This window comes from Rhinolophus sinicus, chromosome 8 (genome assembly GCF_057876585.1).
Source record: "Rhinolophus sinicus isolate RSI-liver-muscle chromosome 8, RSI-T2T, whole genome shotgun sequence".
NCBI lineage: Eukaryota > Metazoa > Chordata > Mammalia > Chiroptera > Rhinolophidae > Rhinolophus > Rhinolophus sinicus.
The window spans coordinates 43777975-43793786 of NC_142508.1; the positions used below are offsets into that span (position 1 = coordinate 43777975).

Sequence of the window (15812 nt, forward strand, 5' to 3'; positions counted from 1 at the left end):
GACCAGGGAGGGGACACAGGCCTGGGCGTCATCCCCTGGACCTCAGAAATCCAGAGAGGCCCAGGGAGGGAGCATGGGGTGGGGGGTGCCCCACTGGGGATGAGCCAGGATCAGGGCCTGGGCCAGGGAAAGACACACAGCCAAGCACAGTAGGGGGCAGGGGTTACCTTTAATGCTGAATTTTGTGCTGAATCCCCCATGATGCCCTGTCCCTGAGTATCCCTGCCCACCCTCCCCCTACTGCAGGGTGGGCACAGGGCCCCACCCCCTGGGGTACAAAGGAATAAATTAAGTGTTCCCCCCTCCCCCCTTCCCCAATAAATAGAGTATCCTGCCCAGGGCCTCCCCTGCCTTGTGGCCTGGTGGGCTGGGGTGGGACCTGGGGGGCTACATTCATGGCTGCCCAGGCGGGCGGCAGTGGGCAGACCTCAGTGGGAGCTGTGGGCCCCACACAGGGGCACTGTGCTGTCCTGGCTCTGCCCTTCCATGTCCATGTCCAGGAGTGTGGGCTGCATGCCAGGGGGCCCAGGGCTCTCGGGAGTGTCCGGCCTGCTGGGAGGCGAGATGCTGAGTGTCCGGCCGAAGGAAACCAGTTTCCAGGGGTCCAGGCGGGGGCGGCTGGCAGCCGGCCGGGGTCTTGGGGCGAAGGTCAGGGTGGTGGGGCGGCCAGGGAACTCAGGGGGCCGCCGGCGGGTGGGGAACAGGGCCTGGGGGTCAGGTAGGCGGGGGAAGTCCAGGGGATCTCGAGGGCCTGGTAAGAGAGGATCAGACGAGGTGTGTGGGGTGGGGCAGAGGGTGGCACTGAAGAGCCAGGGGCATTGACATGAAAACTGGAATTTCTGACTTCTCTTGAAAAATCTGAAGACAAAGCCCTCCTCCCTCCCAACTCCCCTACACTGGGCTAGGGTCAGGAAGACAGAGTTCAGACATGACACCATCTCTGAGTGGGGATAACAGCACCTCTCCACATAGGTGAGGAGTAAATCAAATGATGATGATGAGGATGACGGTAATGATAAAAGAGTAGCTCAGTACCTGATAGGAGGTACTGAACTCCTATCTGTTCCGGTCATCTTCGGCAGGTGAATAAAGGCATAGAGAACAGGGCCTAGCACATGCGTGTTAACTATAGCTATTATGTTAGCTATAGTTATTCTTGCTGTCATTAATGTCACCCGCCTGGCCCTTGTGGCCTGCAGAGTTCGCCACCCCTGCTTCATCCTGTCTCTCAATCACTGGGGACCCACAATGCCTCCAGCAGTGAGGGTCAGGGGACACTGCCCCTTCCTCCTCACGCAGGGCAGGGGGTGGCTGCCTTGGCATCTTGGGGGTGGATGCAGGGCTGGGACATTGGACCTCGGCAGGGGCAGGGGAGAGGGCTGTATTCTGCCCTGGGCATGGGATGCCTCACTCACCAGGGCTGGGGCCCATGGGCTCAGGTGTCCCCCGCTGTCCCAGCGCCCCATCCGACGGCGTCCGCCGGTGCCCACGGCTCACGGCGCGCGCGGCCGTGACGTGCGTGGGCGTCAGCGACTGGCGGGGGTCCTTCTTGAAGCTCTCCAGCTCCAGGTCCACCAGCGGGTTGGTGCTGGACGGGGGCGGGGGCGCGGGCGGGGAAGGCGGCGGGGAGGACGCGGCCGGCGCAGCCTCGTCGCTGTCTGAGCGCAGAAGCGAACGCGTGGAGTTGCAGTCGGACACAGACGACAGCGACACGAGGGTGGCTGAGGGCGCCAGGCCCGGGCCGGGGGTGGAGTCATCGCGGCGGCCAGGAGAGCGCGCAGGTGGGCTGAGGCCCCGCGGGAAGCGACCCGCGCGGGGGAAGAGGCCATCGAGCCAGCGCCGCTGCTCCTCACCGTCGGTCGCGCGCGCCTCCGCCACGTCAGCGCCCAGGCCCACGGCGCCCAGCAGGGTGGCGCAGCCCAGCAACGCAAGCTCACAGCGCCGCCGGGTGCTGGGCATGGGCCGCGCGGAGGGCACAGGCGCCCCCGGGGAGGGCTCGGCGGGCAGCGGCACCGCGAGGTAGGCCGGGGTGCTGTGGGGCGAGGAGGGCCCGCTGCTGCCTCCGTCGGCCTCCGTGAACTCCTCTGCAACCGGGAGAGGGCCAGCACTCGACTCCCTCCGGGTGGCCCCCAGACCCGTGACTTCTGGGGACTGGGAGGCAGGGGACTGCCCCCAATGACCCCTCCAACAGTGAGACCACCAAGTCCACTAAGTATGGTTCTCAAAACCATCTCCCTTCAAAGCCCCGGTCCCTGGGAGTGACGCCCACACCTTTCCAGGAATGTCTGTCCCCCTTTAAAGAAATGCCTCCTACCCTCTGGCCCAGTGAGATCCAGCTCCCTCCCCACAACCCAGCGGAATGGTCACAGCTTTGTCTTGGGTTAGGGTCCCCTTAGGCCAGGGAATGTCCCCTCCACTCCCCTTTGAAAGCATCCTCCTTTTCTTACCCATCTCATTGAGGCTGGCGAAGCCTGGAGCCATGGGGGTGTGTTTGGGGGACTTGCCCAGGTTGGGGGCACTTGATGACCACTGTTTGCTTCCTTCCCCCAGGGCCTTCAGCCTGCAGGGGGATCCAAAGATGGGGGGTGGTTCGGCGGCCTCTGGTGGACATGGGTCTGGGAGCAGGGCATGGGGTAGGTCCAGCCGCCAATACCTCTCCTCTCCTCCAGCCCTCTCCTTCTGCAGGGTGGAGCTGGGACCCCAGGTCCGGCCCTTCTTCTTGCCTCCAACCAGTTCTTCCTTCTTTGGGGGCCCACTGCGGCCCCACGTTCCACTGCCACCAGTGCTGCTGCCACTGCTGCTGCCACCACCACTGTCCACAGGAGTAACTGGGTTGAGAGAAGACACTTGGTTACTGCGTCTTTGAGAGTCTGTCCCCACTGGGCTCCCAGCCTCATTCAGCCGACCTCAGATTCATCCTCCACCTGGAAGCCCAAGGGATCTTGGATTCTAACTCCAATCATGACCTTCCCCAGCTCTAAATCCTTCCATAGTGTCCCAGCGTTGTCAGGACAACAGTAAAGCTCCTCAGCCTTGCATTCGAGGCCCTGGATGTTATTCCCAGCTGACTTCCTCAGCCTCAGCTCCGATCACTTTAATTATCCATTCATTCCCAAATATTTACTGAGAACCTGCTCTGTGCCAAGCCCTGTGGCAGGTGCTGAGAAGACAGCAGTGGACAAAGCAGACAAACTCCCCTGCCCTGGGAGTTGACATTTCAGTGGGTGACGATAGACGAACAGCAAGACTCACACAGGGTAAATCATCTGTGCAGGTGTTAGAAGGTGGTACATGCTGCGGGAACTATGAAGCAGGAAAGGGGTTTGGAGGTTAGGGAAGGCTTCACATGGGAGGAAGACAAATCTGAGCAAAGACTTGAGGAGGTGAGGGAGTGAGTCATGTAGATACAAGGGAGAGGAGCATTTCAGGCAGAGGGAACAGCAAATGCCAAGGCCCTGGGGCTGGACAGTCCAGAGAGTACACAGAACAGCCAGGAGGCCAGCGTGGAGGGGAGGGAGGGAAGGAGGGAGAGAGAGAGAGTTGGGGTACACAGGCAGAGGGCATAAGTGCCCTGGTTGGGACCCCATGTCTACAGGTTCCCAAGTGGAGGCTTTCATACCTTCATGCCTTTGCATAGGCTGTTCCCTTCACTGGGAATTCTGTTCCATTTCAGTCCCTTTCTGGGCCTGGTTGGCTGTATGCCTTTCAAGCTCGGGAGCAGTTTGTTCCCTGGGGAGTCATTGTGCTGTCTTCTCTGTTCCTATCACTTTGAATGCACCCTGATAGCAGTACCTGACTACCACTGAATGGTCATTGTTTGTCTTTGTGTCCCTCATGAGAATGAATCTCCCAGCCTTGTACAAAGCTGGTGCCCAAACCGAGATCAATAAAGGTCAGTGCAGGGGGGGAGTGTGCAGGGCAAGGCTGGGGGTGAGTGATGGGGCAGAACAGACTTGGGAGTCAGCCCTGTATCCTTCAACTCATCAGCGAACTGCACCTCTGCCAGGCAGCCCCGACTGCGGCCATCTCCCTCTCCGAGGCCCTACCCTGGTCCAGCCTCCATTATCTAACTTGTCTCCCACCCTTACTCCTGTCGTCCTACCATCCAGAGGGAAAGGTACGTTTTATCACATCCCTGTCTTGCTCACAGCCCTCCAGAGGCTCATCCATCACCTTTAAAAACAATCCAGACTCCTTATCCCGGCTCTCACGCACTGGCGCAATCTGGCCTCTGTTGAACCCCTGACCACAAACCTACTGCTCTGCCTCCCATTTGTTCTACTTCAGCCAAGTTGGCCTTTGGGCTTATAAACATGCCACGCTTGTTCCCACCGCCAGGTCCTTGCTATTCTCTCTGCCAGGAACACTCTTCCTTTAGATCGCCGCTTGTCTCTCCTCTTTTACCACACAGGTCCCTGCTCAGACCCCAGCTCCTCAGACAGGCCTTCCTAATGTCAACTCTTCCCTTTTATTCCCTTCCCTGATTTTCTTTGTAGTGCTCGTCCCGCCAGGAAATTTTCCTGCTTATGGACTTATTTATTGTCTGTCCCCCCATTAGAATGAGGGAGGGGACCCTGCCTGGCTCGTTCCCCACTGATCCTCTGGCTTGGTGCATGGTATGTGCTCAGAGAAATTTGTTGATGGATGGACTGGTCATGGCCGAGGGAGATACTCACGGCGAATGGCCCTCAGCCGGGGGATGATGCTGGGGCTTGCAGGGGGGCTGGTCCCATCAGATCCTTTCCGCTTGTCCAGGGTTGGAGAGGCCTGGACAGTGATCTTATGCTCGAAGCCTGCAAAACAGAGAGCCTTTCCTAAGTAAACGGTTCCATGGGTAACCAGCGACGTTCTCTTTATAGACATATAGAAGGAATGCCACCACTTTGCATTCCTTAATGTGTAGTTCTTAAAGTGTAGTCCCCAGGCCGGCAGCATCAACATCAAGTGGAAACCTCTTGGAAATGCACATTCTTGGGCCCTCCCTGACTCAGCAGCTCTGGGATGAGGTGTGGGGATCTAACTGCGGTGGAAGCAGTCCTCCAGGTACCTCTGACGCACGCTCAGGTCTGAGGGCTGCTGCCCTAGCTAAGGACCTAGGCCTGAGTGTCCACTCTGGTGGCCTTTAGCCGCATGTGGCCACTGAGCACTTGAAATGTGGCTTGTGCACCTGAGCTGGAGGGTTTTATCTTTATTTATTTGACTGCAATTAAGTTTACCTTTAAAGATGGTTACGCAGTTCGGTCACTGGAAACATTTAAGCATGTTTGGAACAACCTGGGTGTATGAATCTATTTTTTCAACTGTAAATTTTATGGAATCTAAATATAGTCAAGTATTTTTGATGAAAATTTGGCAGATTGAAATGTGCTGTAAATATAAAAGACACTGGATTTCAAAGCTTTAGTGTGGAAAAAAGAAGGTAACTATCTCGTTAACAATTTTTTTTTTGGTATTGATTACATGTGAAACCATAGTATTTTGGAGATATTGGGTTAAGTAAAAATACATTATAAGAATTAATTTCACCTGTTTCTTCCCTCCTTTTTAATAAAGCTACTAGAAAATGTAAAAGTACACGTGTAGTTTGTGCTGTATTTGCACAGGCTGGTGCTGTTCTAGGCACCCCTCTACGGCTATAACATCACAGGGAGACAACCAGTGTGATGTGCCTCTGACATTCCCTAGGAGGCAGTCTTTGCCAAAAGCAACAACAAAATCAAACCTGACATTGAAAGTGATTAAGCCTAGAGATCCACGTGAACTTGTTTTTCTGTAGCTCAAAAATGACCAAACACCAGCAATTTCACATGGTCTAACCTAACACCCATTTATAGGAAAGTCTGGGGACACAGGCACATGGGAAGTGGTACCAGGGAGATGCAAACAGCAAAATCCAGACTGCAGGAAATGCTGCAGGATAAATGATGTATCCTCAACACATTTTTAGTAAGGGGGGTGAAGAGGCAGATTAAAAAATATTAAGCAAATAGTTGAGAGATAAAACTATAAAGAAAAGTAAGGAAGCGATTGTCCTGAAAGTCAAGACAGGGGTTACCTTTAGGGGGTGACAGGGGGTTGGAGGGGGCACGTGGAGAGCAATTGGGTGGCTATAGGTGCTTTCATGGGGTGATTATGCTAACTCATTAAGCTGTACAGTTTTTTGGTTGTTTTCTGTGTGTGTGATATATTCAGTAATTAAAAAGTTAAAAAAAACAAAAGTTAGCGATAAAGCCTGGGTTAGGGCCGCTCAAGGGGCGGGGCGGGTACCGGAGGGCAGGCTGATGTGGCTGCCGCCTTCCCGCAGCTTGAGCAGGCGGCTGCGTTTGAAGTTGCCCTTGCGTTTGCGGACCCGGGGCTTCTCCTGGCTCAGCTGGCACATGAGCAGGTGCAGCTCCCGCTCCACGATGTCCATCTCGCGCTCCGCCAGCTCCTGCTCGCGCCGCCGCAGCTGCTCCTCCTGGAAGCGCTGCTCCTGCGCTGCCCGCAGCAGCTCCTCCTCCCGGCTTCGGAGCTCCTGGAGACGAGACAGGTGGCGTGGGGAGAGGGGCTTAGCTTTTCCGCCGCTGGGGTGGACCCATGTCTGGTTGGGGTCCTGCACAGGGCGTCCTGCTGTGGGGCAAATTGGGGGCACAATCCAGCTCACACTTCACTAGCCAAGCTGGGTGCCAGGGCAGGGGACTGTGTAAGCCCAAAGAAAGGGTGCCTTTTTCTCTTTGATTTTTCATTTTTTAACTCAATTTGGAAAACTTCGAACACCCACAAAAGCAGAGAGACAGTAGTGCACCCCCAGATACCCATCACCCAACAATGATCTATATACTGTGCGAATCTTTTTTTATGTATCCTCTTCCTTCTCTCCTCTGCCCCTCTCATTTTGCTGTAGTACTTTAAAACCAACTGCAGCTGTCACACAGTATCACTTATAAGTACTTCAGTGCAGGGTACCTTTTTCTTACTAGTCAACCAGCAGGAGGCTGTCTTCTTAATATGCAGAAAAAGCTCCCATGGCCCTGCATGGACCCAAAGACCTGGGCTCAGGGGAAAGACCCCACCCAATATCAGAACTCAGGGATCTTGCTCCCTCCCTCCCACCTTTCCCCGTCTTCACCTTCTCCTTGGTCCGGAGGTCGTCGAACATATGCTGAATCTCCAGCTTCCAGTCTTCCTGCAGCGAGTGGAAGGACTCCAGTGGCATCTGGAACAAGGCTGACTGTTCGATGACTTCAAGCTGCTTCAGGATGCTGCCGAAATCTGGCCGCCCATGGGGGTCTGGGTCCCAGCATTCTGCGGTGGGAGTGGAGAAGTCAGTGGCCATGCTCTGGGGCATCCGCCGGCTCCGTGGAAGGCAGAACTTCAAGGGACAAACAGCTTCCATGGCGTTGAGGGGAAGGGATTCAAAGCCAAATTCCTGGCAATATTTCACTTGGTGAAACTCTGAGAGAGAAACCCATGGACCTGCTCCCTGACCAGTGGCAGAATTGGGGATCAGGGAGGAATTCCAGGGCCAGTGAATCCTAACGGGTTGCCCTCAGAGCTATGGGCCTGCCCAGAGCAAGGGTCTGGGGCCATAGAGCCAACTTTGGGGGAGACTGTTCATGGTCCAGCCCCTCCTCCCTCACTCCTGGGCCCACTGGTAAGAATGGGTGTAAAAGGGCAAAGTCTGTGCCCAAGGGCCCCTGCCACCCCAAGCTGAGCCTACCCTCTCCACAGGGCCCTGGCTCACCCTCTAGTAGGCGGGCAAAGGGCTCGGGGCAGGTGGAAGGGATGGGCAACGTCAGCTTGTTCATAGCCACACCATATGCCACGGCCAAGGCGTCGATTTCACGGTAGGGGACCTCACCGGTCAGCAGCTCCCAGAGAAGCACTCCAAAGCTGCAGGTGGGGGAGAGGGAGGGGTGATGCTGCAGCCCACCCCAATCCTTACCTATATCCCAACCCTGCATCTGGTCCCATGGTGAGCCTCCCTCACCCCAACATCCAGCCCTGGCCAATGAGGCCCCGAGAACCTGATTTGACCTCCACTGGCCTGATCGCAAATAGATGTAGTGGGGTTGCTCTCTGATGTCTCGCCTTTGCTCTGTCTCTCTTCCCCTGCCCCTCCCTGAAAACCTTCAGTGGGTCTCCTGTGCCCACTGGGAAAATTCACCCTTCTTAGCCCTGACCTTTGATGACCCCTGAAGCCTCACCTCTAAGCACTCTCAGCCTCCATACCAACCCCAGTTTCATCTTGCAGTCACATTGAAGGGTTGAACAAGCCCTGTTCTTCCTAACCTCTAGCCTTTGCACATGCTATTCCCTTTGTCAAGAACACTCTTCCCTTTGCACCTAACCTTCTCTAAGTCTCAATTCAGGTGTTCCTCTGCCAGGAAGCCTTCCTTGATTTCACAGTCTCCAAAGCTGGGTTAGAAGCCCCTCCTCTATGTTCCCACAGAACCCTCAGCACTTAACCTCTAAAAACAAGTTAACACTACTTAACATTTACAAAGCACTTCCTCCAGGTCAGCACTGTGCTAGGCACTCTCAGTAACCCTCACAACAGCCCTGTAAGGCAGAAAGTATTGGCATGACCCCCATCTCATCTGATGAGCAGGTGCAGGCCCAGAGAGATTAAGTTGCCTGCCTATGACCACACAGCTAGTAAGTGGTGGAGCCACTCTCAGGTCTGCCCGATGCCCAGGACAGTGTCCTTAGGGCTACACAACGCGACAGCTTGCAGCACTGTGCTACGGTCACCTGCGTGTCTACATGCTCCAGCTAACTGTGCTCCTTCTGAATCCTGATCACCATGTGCGGTAGGACCCATGCTGCCCGTATCCACACCTGCATTCATTCAGCAGATACCCATTAACTGTCCCCCGGGTGCCAGACACTGCTCTAGGCACGGGAATCAGACAGACGTAACCCCTGCCTTCATGCAGCTGACAGCCCCCCTCCATCCTCAGTGACGGCGCTGGTGAATTTGAACCTGGCATGTGCTGCCCGAAATCATTTTCCATCCTCCTTTGCAGCTGTGCACACCCATATGACAACGGCTCTGGCCAGTGGGATGCAGGAGGGTGTGCAGTGTGCAACTAACTTCCCGAAGTGTCCTGAAAGCAAAAGCTTTAGTTTTTATTTTGGGGTTTCTGTTCCTTGCTGCTGAAGTATGACTGCTAAATGTCTGGGACCACAAATGGACACCTTATGTGAAGCCAGTCAGGACTTACCCCAAAGGGCTGCACTGCTCTAGTTGACTTCCTGTCTGACCTGTCTGCCTAAAAGCCATGACTTTGCTGGTTGGTCCATCTGGAGCCTCAGCTGAGGAATGACCTGGGTTTGGCTCTCACTCAGTAGAAGGCCCTGGAAGAGTTTTGCTGCATCAGGTCTTGCTGGTGATGGGAACAGCCTCTTCACTGGCCTCCGGCCCCCACTCCTTCCCCTACAACCCATCCTCTACCCTGCAGCTGGAGGGAGCTTTTGCAGTGCTGCCTCAGATCATGGCCTTCCTAAACGCCTCCAATGGCTTTCCACTGCACTTGGAATAACACGAGTCCGGTGCTTCATCTGCCGGGCCCTCCAGCTCTCTCTCCTACATCATTTCCTGCCGCTTTCCTCCTTGCCTGCTCCAGCCAGCCACATGGGCCTTTGTAGCTGTTTCCAGAACATACTGAGCTTGTTCTCACCTCAGTACCTCCTCTGTGCAAGCTGTTCCTTCTGCCTGGGAAGATCTTCCCCCAAACTCTCCATGGCTGGCTCCTTGTCACCTACAACTCAGCTCAAGCATCGCTTCTCAGAAAAGCCTTCTGCAAAGCTGTCTTCCAACCCTCAGAGCGCTTTCCCATCAACCTCCTGGCTTGTAACACTATCTAATACTTTTTCTTTTGGTGGATTAACTTATCTTTAAAAAAATAATTTTACAATTTCCTTAAAACAGCCCTTTCAGCTTCTTGTGTACTTATTATCCCTGCAAGCAGGGACGTTTCTATTTTTATTTACTGCTGTATCCCTAGCACCTGGCACCGTTGGATGAAAGAATGAATGGCTGCCTCCAAGGGCCTCAACTTCCTGTTTGACAAGTGGGGGGCAGTGTACAGGATGGTGTCTGAGGGGCCTTAGCTCTGACGTCCTATCTCTGCATCTTTGGAATTGTTACTGTAATCCAAGTCCTCCTCAGCGGCCACTTCTGGTAGCAGAGCAGACACCTGCTTTGGCACCGGTCCGATGGCCTCCCCTTGCTGGCAGGCCCCTTTGCGAGGCCCAGATCCTGGCATTAATGGGAAACTGTCCCTCCCACTCTGCCCTCATCCCCGCCTCCCTCCCCCATTTCCAGGAGGCTTCCCCGGCCCCACCATCAGCACCTCCAGACGTCGCTGCTTTTGGAGAAGAGGGAGAGACGGATAACCTCCGGGGCCATCCAGGCGTAGGTCCCTGCGGCACTCATTTTGGTAGTCTTGTGCCACTCACGGGCGAGACCGAAGTCTGTGATCTTGAGCACCGTGTCTGCGAGGTTGTGATTCTCGATGGCCTCCAGAATAAGGACTGTGGGGTAGGAAGAAAGGTGGGTCACCCCAGACCTGCTAGGGTACAGACCCGTGTCCTGCCCCTTGCCTCAGCTGGAATTTCCTACTTGTTCTCTCCCCCCACTTTGAGTTGTCCCCCTCTGAAGCAGCTCCTTTCCTGGCCTGGAATACTGTGAACCCTTCCATGCAGGTCTAACTTCAGGCTCCCATTAGCAGGAGGGAGCTCTCCTGTATCCCGTTCTCCTGACTCCCACTTAGGTTCTGGGGGTGCTTAGTGGAAGGTCTATGGCCAGGGCCTTGTTCCTCCTAGGTCCAGGCCTTGAGTTCCCAACCTCCCCAGAAGTGGGAACTATAAACCATGAGAGAAGGGATGAACGGGGCTTCCTTTGTCTTTGTCATCTCCTGTGGTATACTGCATTCGTGGCCCCCATTCTACTCCTTTCTGTGGCGCACTTTACCATGTGACTTTCTAGGTCTTTCCTCTAAAGAGGCAGAGTGCATTTCCCCGTCCTTTACTGTGGGTTGGCTATATGACTTGCTTTGGCCAATAGCATGAGGCAGAAGTGACAGAATGCCAGTTCCAAGCCTGTGCCTTAAGAGGCCTCACGTGCCTGCTTGCCCTCTTGCACTTCTGCCATCACCAAGAGAATGTGCCTTGGCTAGCCTGATGGGCCAAAGAGGATGACATACTTGGAGCAAAGCCTCTCCAGCTGAGCCCAGCCTAAATCAGTTCACCCTCCAGCTGGCCTGCAAATGTATGAGCAGTAACAAATGACACGGAGTTTGAAGAAACCGAGTTTTGGGGGTGGTTTGTTACACAACAGTAAGTATTGTGACAAAATCTCACTGATGTAGTCCCCAAGCCTATTGAATGGTTCCAACTTACTTGCTGCCTATGGTCATTACTAACAATAATAATCACGGTAGGCACAGTGCTAAGCCCTTTACATGAATTAACTAGCAAGAAACCTATTTTGTTGACTAGCAAACTGAGGTTCAGAGAGATGAGGTCACTTGTATAAGATCACACAGCTTGAAAATGCTGGGGCAAAGATTTGGACTAGATTTGTCATCAAGCCCAATCTTTTAACTGCTGTGATATTCTACTACCTTCTATCAAAAAAAGGCCCCAAAGTGTACAGTGTCCTGCCTGGGTTTGAATCCCAGCTCTGCCACTTATTAGCTACATAACCTTGTATAATTTACTTTATTTTTCTTAACACTAAGATATCTCCTCTGTTAAATGCAGATGATAATAGTATTTACCTTACAGGGCTGTAGTAAAGATTTATTTCCTGAAGGAACAGTAGATCCTTTTAAAAGCACTAGATATTATTATTAGTGTGTGATGTTGCCATAATTCTTCCTTATTTCTCTACTTTTATCTTTGAGCATTCCTGGCTACTTCTCCAGTCACAATAATAATGAGGTAATTCCTCTACCATGCCCATTTGGCAGATGAAGAAACTGAGGGCTAGTGAGATCAGTACATCACACAGGGCCATGTTGGTAATCTTGTCCATTCTTTAAAGCCTGACTCAAATGCCACCTCCTCCTGGAAGCCTCCTGTGACTCTTAGCCTATGACTCAACCTCCCAGAAGTCCTCCCTTCTAGGGTCCCCACCTCTCCTGTTTGTGGAGTGACCTTGTGACAGAGGTAACACTTCCATGGTCTTATACTTTATTTCTACATCTCCTAGGCTGGGCCTAAATCAATTTCCTTTAAAATATGTCTGATCATGTCATCCTTTGCTTAAAATTCTCTAATGGCCTCCACTGCACTGAATAAAATGCCCAAAGTACTCACCATAGCCCCCAAGGTCAATGTGATCTGGCCCCTGCCTACCTTTCTGACCTCATCTCCTTCTACCTCTGCCTCACTCCTGCTCTTACAACCCCTCTGGTCTCCTTGCTGTTTCTCCAACAAGACATGCTCATGCCCACCTCACGTCATTGCTCTGCCCACGTATTTGTAAGGCTGGGTCCTCTTTGTTCAGCTCTCTACTCAAATGTTGCCTTCCCTGACTATCTGGTGTAAGAGCTCTCTCTGCCCCATCCTTAATCTGCTTTGTTTTCTTCAGAGCCCCTGATACTCTGGAAATTTTGTTGTCTATGTAAATATCAGTCATCTATTTCTGTTCACTAGACTGTGACTTCCTTAAGCAGGGAACCTTGTGTTGTTCCCTTCTATAATCCCAGAGCCTCGGACAATGCCCAGCTACTTAATTCACTTAAGAATTACTGGTTGAATGAACCAATGAATGAATGACATCAGATGAGGTGCTCCTTAGGGAAGGGTGACTGGGGAAGCTGTGCTGTGCAGGCCGTGTCCTCTGTCTCAGGCACGGAGCAGTTCATCGCCCAAGCAGGAAGCCCTGGCCTAGAGTCCCACCAACCCTTTGTCCAGGTGGCACAGGCTACAGAAAAACTTGGGGGAGTGGAAGCAGTGTCCTTCTACCCCCCCCTGCAGGCTGTGCAGCAGCAGGGCTGAGGAAGAGCGGAGAATGGGCCCCAGCCTTTGAGAGGCGCATGCGGTAATCCTGCCTCCAGTATTTCAGACGAGTTAGAGCACGAGCATCTATAAAATCAGGGACCACCTGTGTCTGTCAGGACCACCTGTCTCGAGTTAGAGCATGAGCATCTATAAAATCAGGGACCACCTGGTTCAGGGCTTGGTATACCTCGGACACTGGTAGCTCTCTGTTGAGTATACAAATGCCAGGCCTGGGAAGGAAGACGCCCCTCTGTTTTAGGTGGTGATGGGGGCAGAGCAAAAAACTTATTAAAATAGTGGGATGGATTCAAACAAATATCAAGATGTAGAATTGACAGGCATCAGAAATAGATGTGATGTGAGGGCTGAGGGCAAAGGGGAACCCCTCACATTTTACTGAGGGCAGGGAACATGCTAGTCTCATTCGCCATTGGTCCTTCTAGCTTAACACATGATCTGGCCCAATAATGAAAGGAAGTGAGATGGGGCAGAGGAAGGACAGGAGAGCCAGGAAGGCAGGATTTTCCCCTCTGTATCCTTAAGGGTCTGGCACACCATGGGAATTCCAGAAATATCTGGGGAATAAATGAAATCTCTAGTTTGTGAGTACCATTAGGGCCCAAACCATGGACATCTTGGTTCCTATTTGGCTTCTACTTAACAGGTTCTCCATTAATATTTGCTGACATCGTGAAAAGCTCCTTGATCTAGATGTGGGTTCTGGAGAACCTTCCCTTCTACCTGGTCCCACTCCTCATTCAACAACCAGTCAACTTTTGAGAACCTGGAATAAGCCCAGTAGCCTGCAAGCTTTTACATAAGGCACGTCCCTTTTCCTCCTCCCTCATCTTTTCCAGTTTGCCTTTGCCAGCTGGGGCAGAGGCCTGGGAGGACTCCAGCAAGTCGTTCTCAACTGGGGGCAATTTTGCCCTCCCAGGGGACATTTGGCAATGTCTGGAGACAGCTTTGCTTATCATAACTGGAGGCGGGGCAGGGAACACTAATGGCATCTGGTGGGTAGAGGCCAGGATGCTGTTAAACAACCTACAACACACAGGAAGCCCTCTGCCATCACCCAGCCCCACGTCAATAGTGCCACGGTTGAGAAACCCTCACTCCAGGCCAAGTGTCTGCCTGGTGGACTCTGGGGTCCTGGTTGAACAGGGAGCACCATGAGGGCAGGCACTGTATCTGCTCTGTTCATGCTGGGAAGGCACAGCCTGTCACAGTGTTCATGGGCACATATTTATTGCGCTACTGTGACTCTGAAGCCTGGGAGGCCGGTAGGTAGTCCTTTAATGTTTTTGAGCCACCCTTTCCTCCCTTAATGGGCCAAGGCTTGCCTCACCCAGCCCTGAAGGGATTACTGCCCCTTCTTGTCCCAGGCAGGATCTTCTGGGGTCCCCATTTCCCACCACCTAGGCTTGGCCTTACAGGGTTCTGTGACAGCAAGTTTTTGGGGAAGGACACCACTTACTGTTGATGGACTTGAGGTCCCGGTGGATGATGGGCACAGGGGCATCACTGTGTAGGTAGTTCATGCCCCGGGCCACCTGCACTGCCCAGTTGACCAGCACGTGAGGGGGCACCCGGCGACCCGCCAGCACCCTGCTCAGTGCGCCCCCCCTGGCATATTCCATCACCAGGCAGAGGTGTGGGGGGCTGAGGCAGGCGCCCCTGAGAGCAATGATGTTGGGGTGATGCAGGGCTCCGAAGAGCCGGGCCTCCTGGCGCACCTGCTCTGCTGTCACTGCCGGGTCCCGCTCAGGGTCCAGCCGGGCAGCCTTGACCGCCACCTCCTCGCCACGCCACAGGGCCCGATAGACCTTGCCAAAGCCCCCTACACCGATGATCTCCTCTAGCTGTAGCTCGTGGAAAGGAATCTCTTGGGGCAGCTGGAGGCCCGCAGGGGCGGCTGGGGCGCTGGGAGCCACGTAGTTGCTGGGGAAGACGCCCACACGGCCGCTGGGTAGCTGCCCGGTCCACCAGCCCTCGTCGCCCGACACGGCACAGTCCTGGGAAAGCACCTGGACGCGGTCGCCCCTCCGCAGGGTCAGCTCCTCGTCGCCCGCCGCCTCGTAGTCGAACACAGCGGTCCAGACGGGCCCCGCGGGGTTGGTGCCCCACTCCTTGGCGGCCGCGCCTCCCTCCTCCTCCATGGGGGAGGGGCCGGGGGCTGCTGGAGGCCGCTTTACACAGGCTGCCCGCGGGATGCAGAGGGCGGGCCCCGGCGGACAGGATGGGGGGCAGTCCCTGTGGGTTCTAGGGGGCTCCTGGGGGCCATAGCTGGGGGACCCTCCGCAGGAGCAGGGAACAGCTGCTTTAAAAGGGCAGGGTCGTCCGCTCTGATTCAGCTGTCCAGGCGGGGCGATGTGGGGGTAGGGCGGCGGGTTCACCTGTACCCCCCAAATGTCAGAGAGCTAAGGAGGCCTGGTCGCCCAGATCCCGAGTTCTTGCCGGGGCCCGCCGGTGGGGGACGAGGGCGAGGGCAACAGGCAGCCCCCTTCCCCGCGCCTCTCACCCCGCGCAGCTCCACCGGCGGCCCCCGGCTCCGCATCCCGGTACACGATCGCCGGGCGGGACAGGGGCGTTGGGGCCCCGGGGGCGCCCGCCCCGGGACGGGGTGGAGCGCCCCTCGGCCTCCTCACGGGCGGGGCGGCGGGGCGACCCCCATCCTCTGCACCGGCCTCCGGGTCGGCCACAGCCCCTGCCCCCGCCCGTGCCGCTTCCCGGGGCCGCCGGCGGTGCCTGAGTGACGTGCTCGCTGCCGCCGCCGCGGTGCCGCCTGGGAGTTGTAGTCTCCGGCTGCGCGGGCTCGA

The 15812-nt window shown here is 54.9% G+C and overlaps 1 protein-coding gene across 1 annotated transcript; it reads right to left on the reverse strand.

Annotated features, from left to right (window-relative positions):
• Positions 1 to 150: 150 nt before the first annotated feature.
• MAP3K10 (mitogen-activated protein kinase kinase kinase 10) lies at positions 151 to 15763 on the reverse strand. The gene is made up of 10 exons (XM_019751347.3): positions 14471 to 15763; positions 10338 to 10518; positions 7724 to 7872; positions 7109 to 7284; positions 6268 to 6514; positions 4677 to 4793; positions 2654 to 2828; positions 2448 to 2560; positions 1416 to 2084; positions 151 to 751 (listed from the first exon to the last, which is right to left on the reverse strand). Exons 1-10 carry the CDS (start codon positions 15150 to 15152, stop codon positions 429 to 431), a joined length of 2832 nt encoding a protein of 943 aa, XP_019606906.3. The 5' UTR covers positions 15153 to 15763; the 3' UTR covers positions 151 to 428.
• Positions 15764 to 15812: the final 49 nt, after the last annotated feature.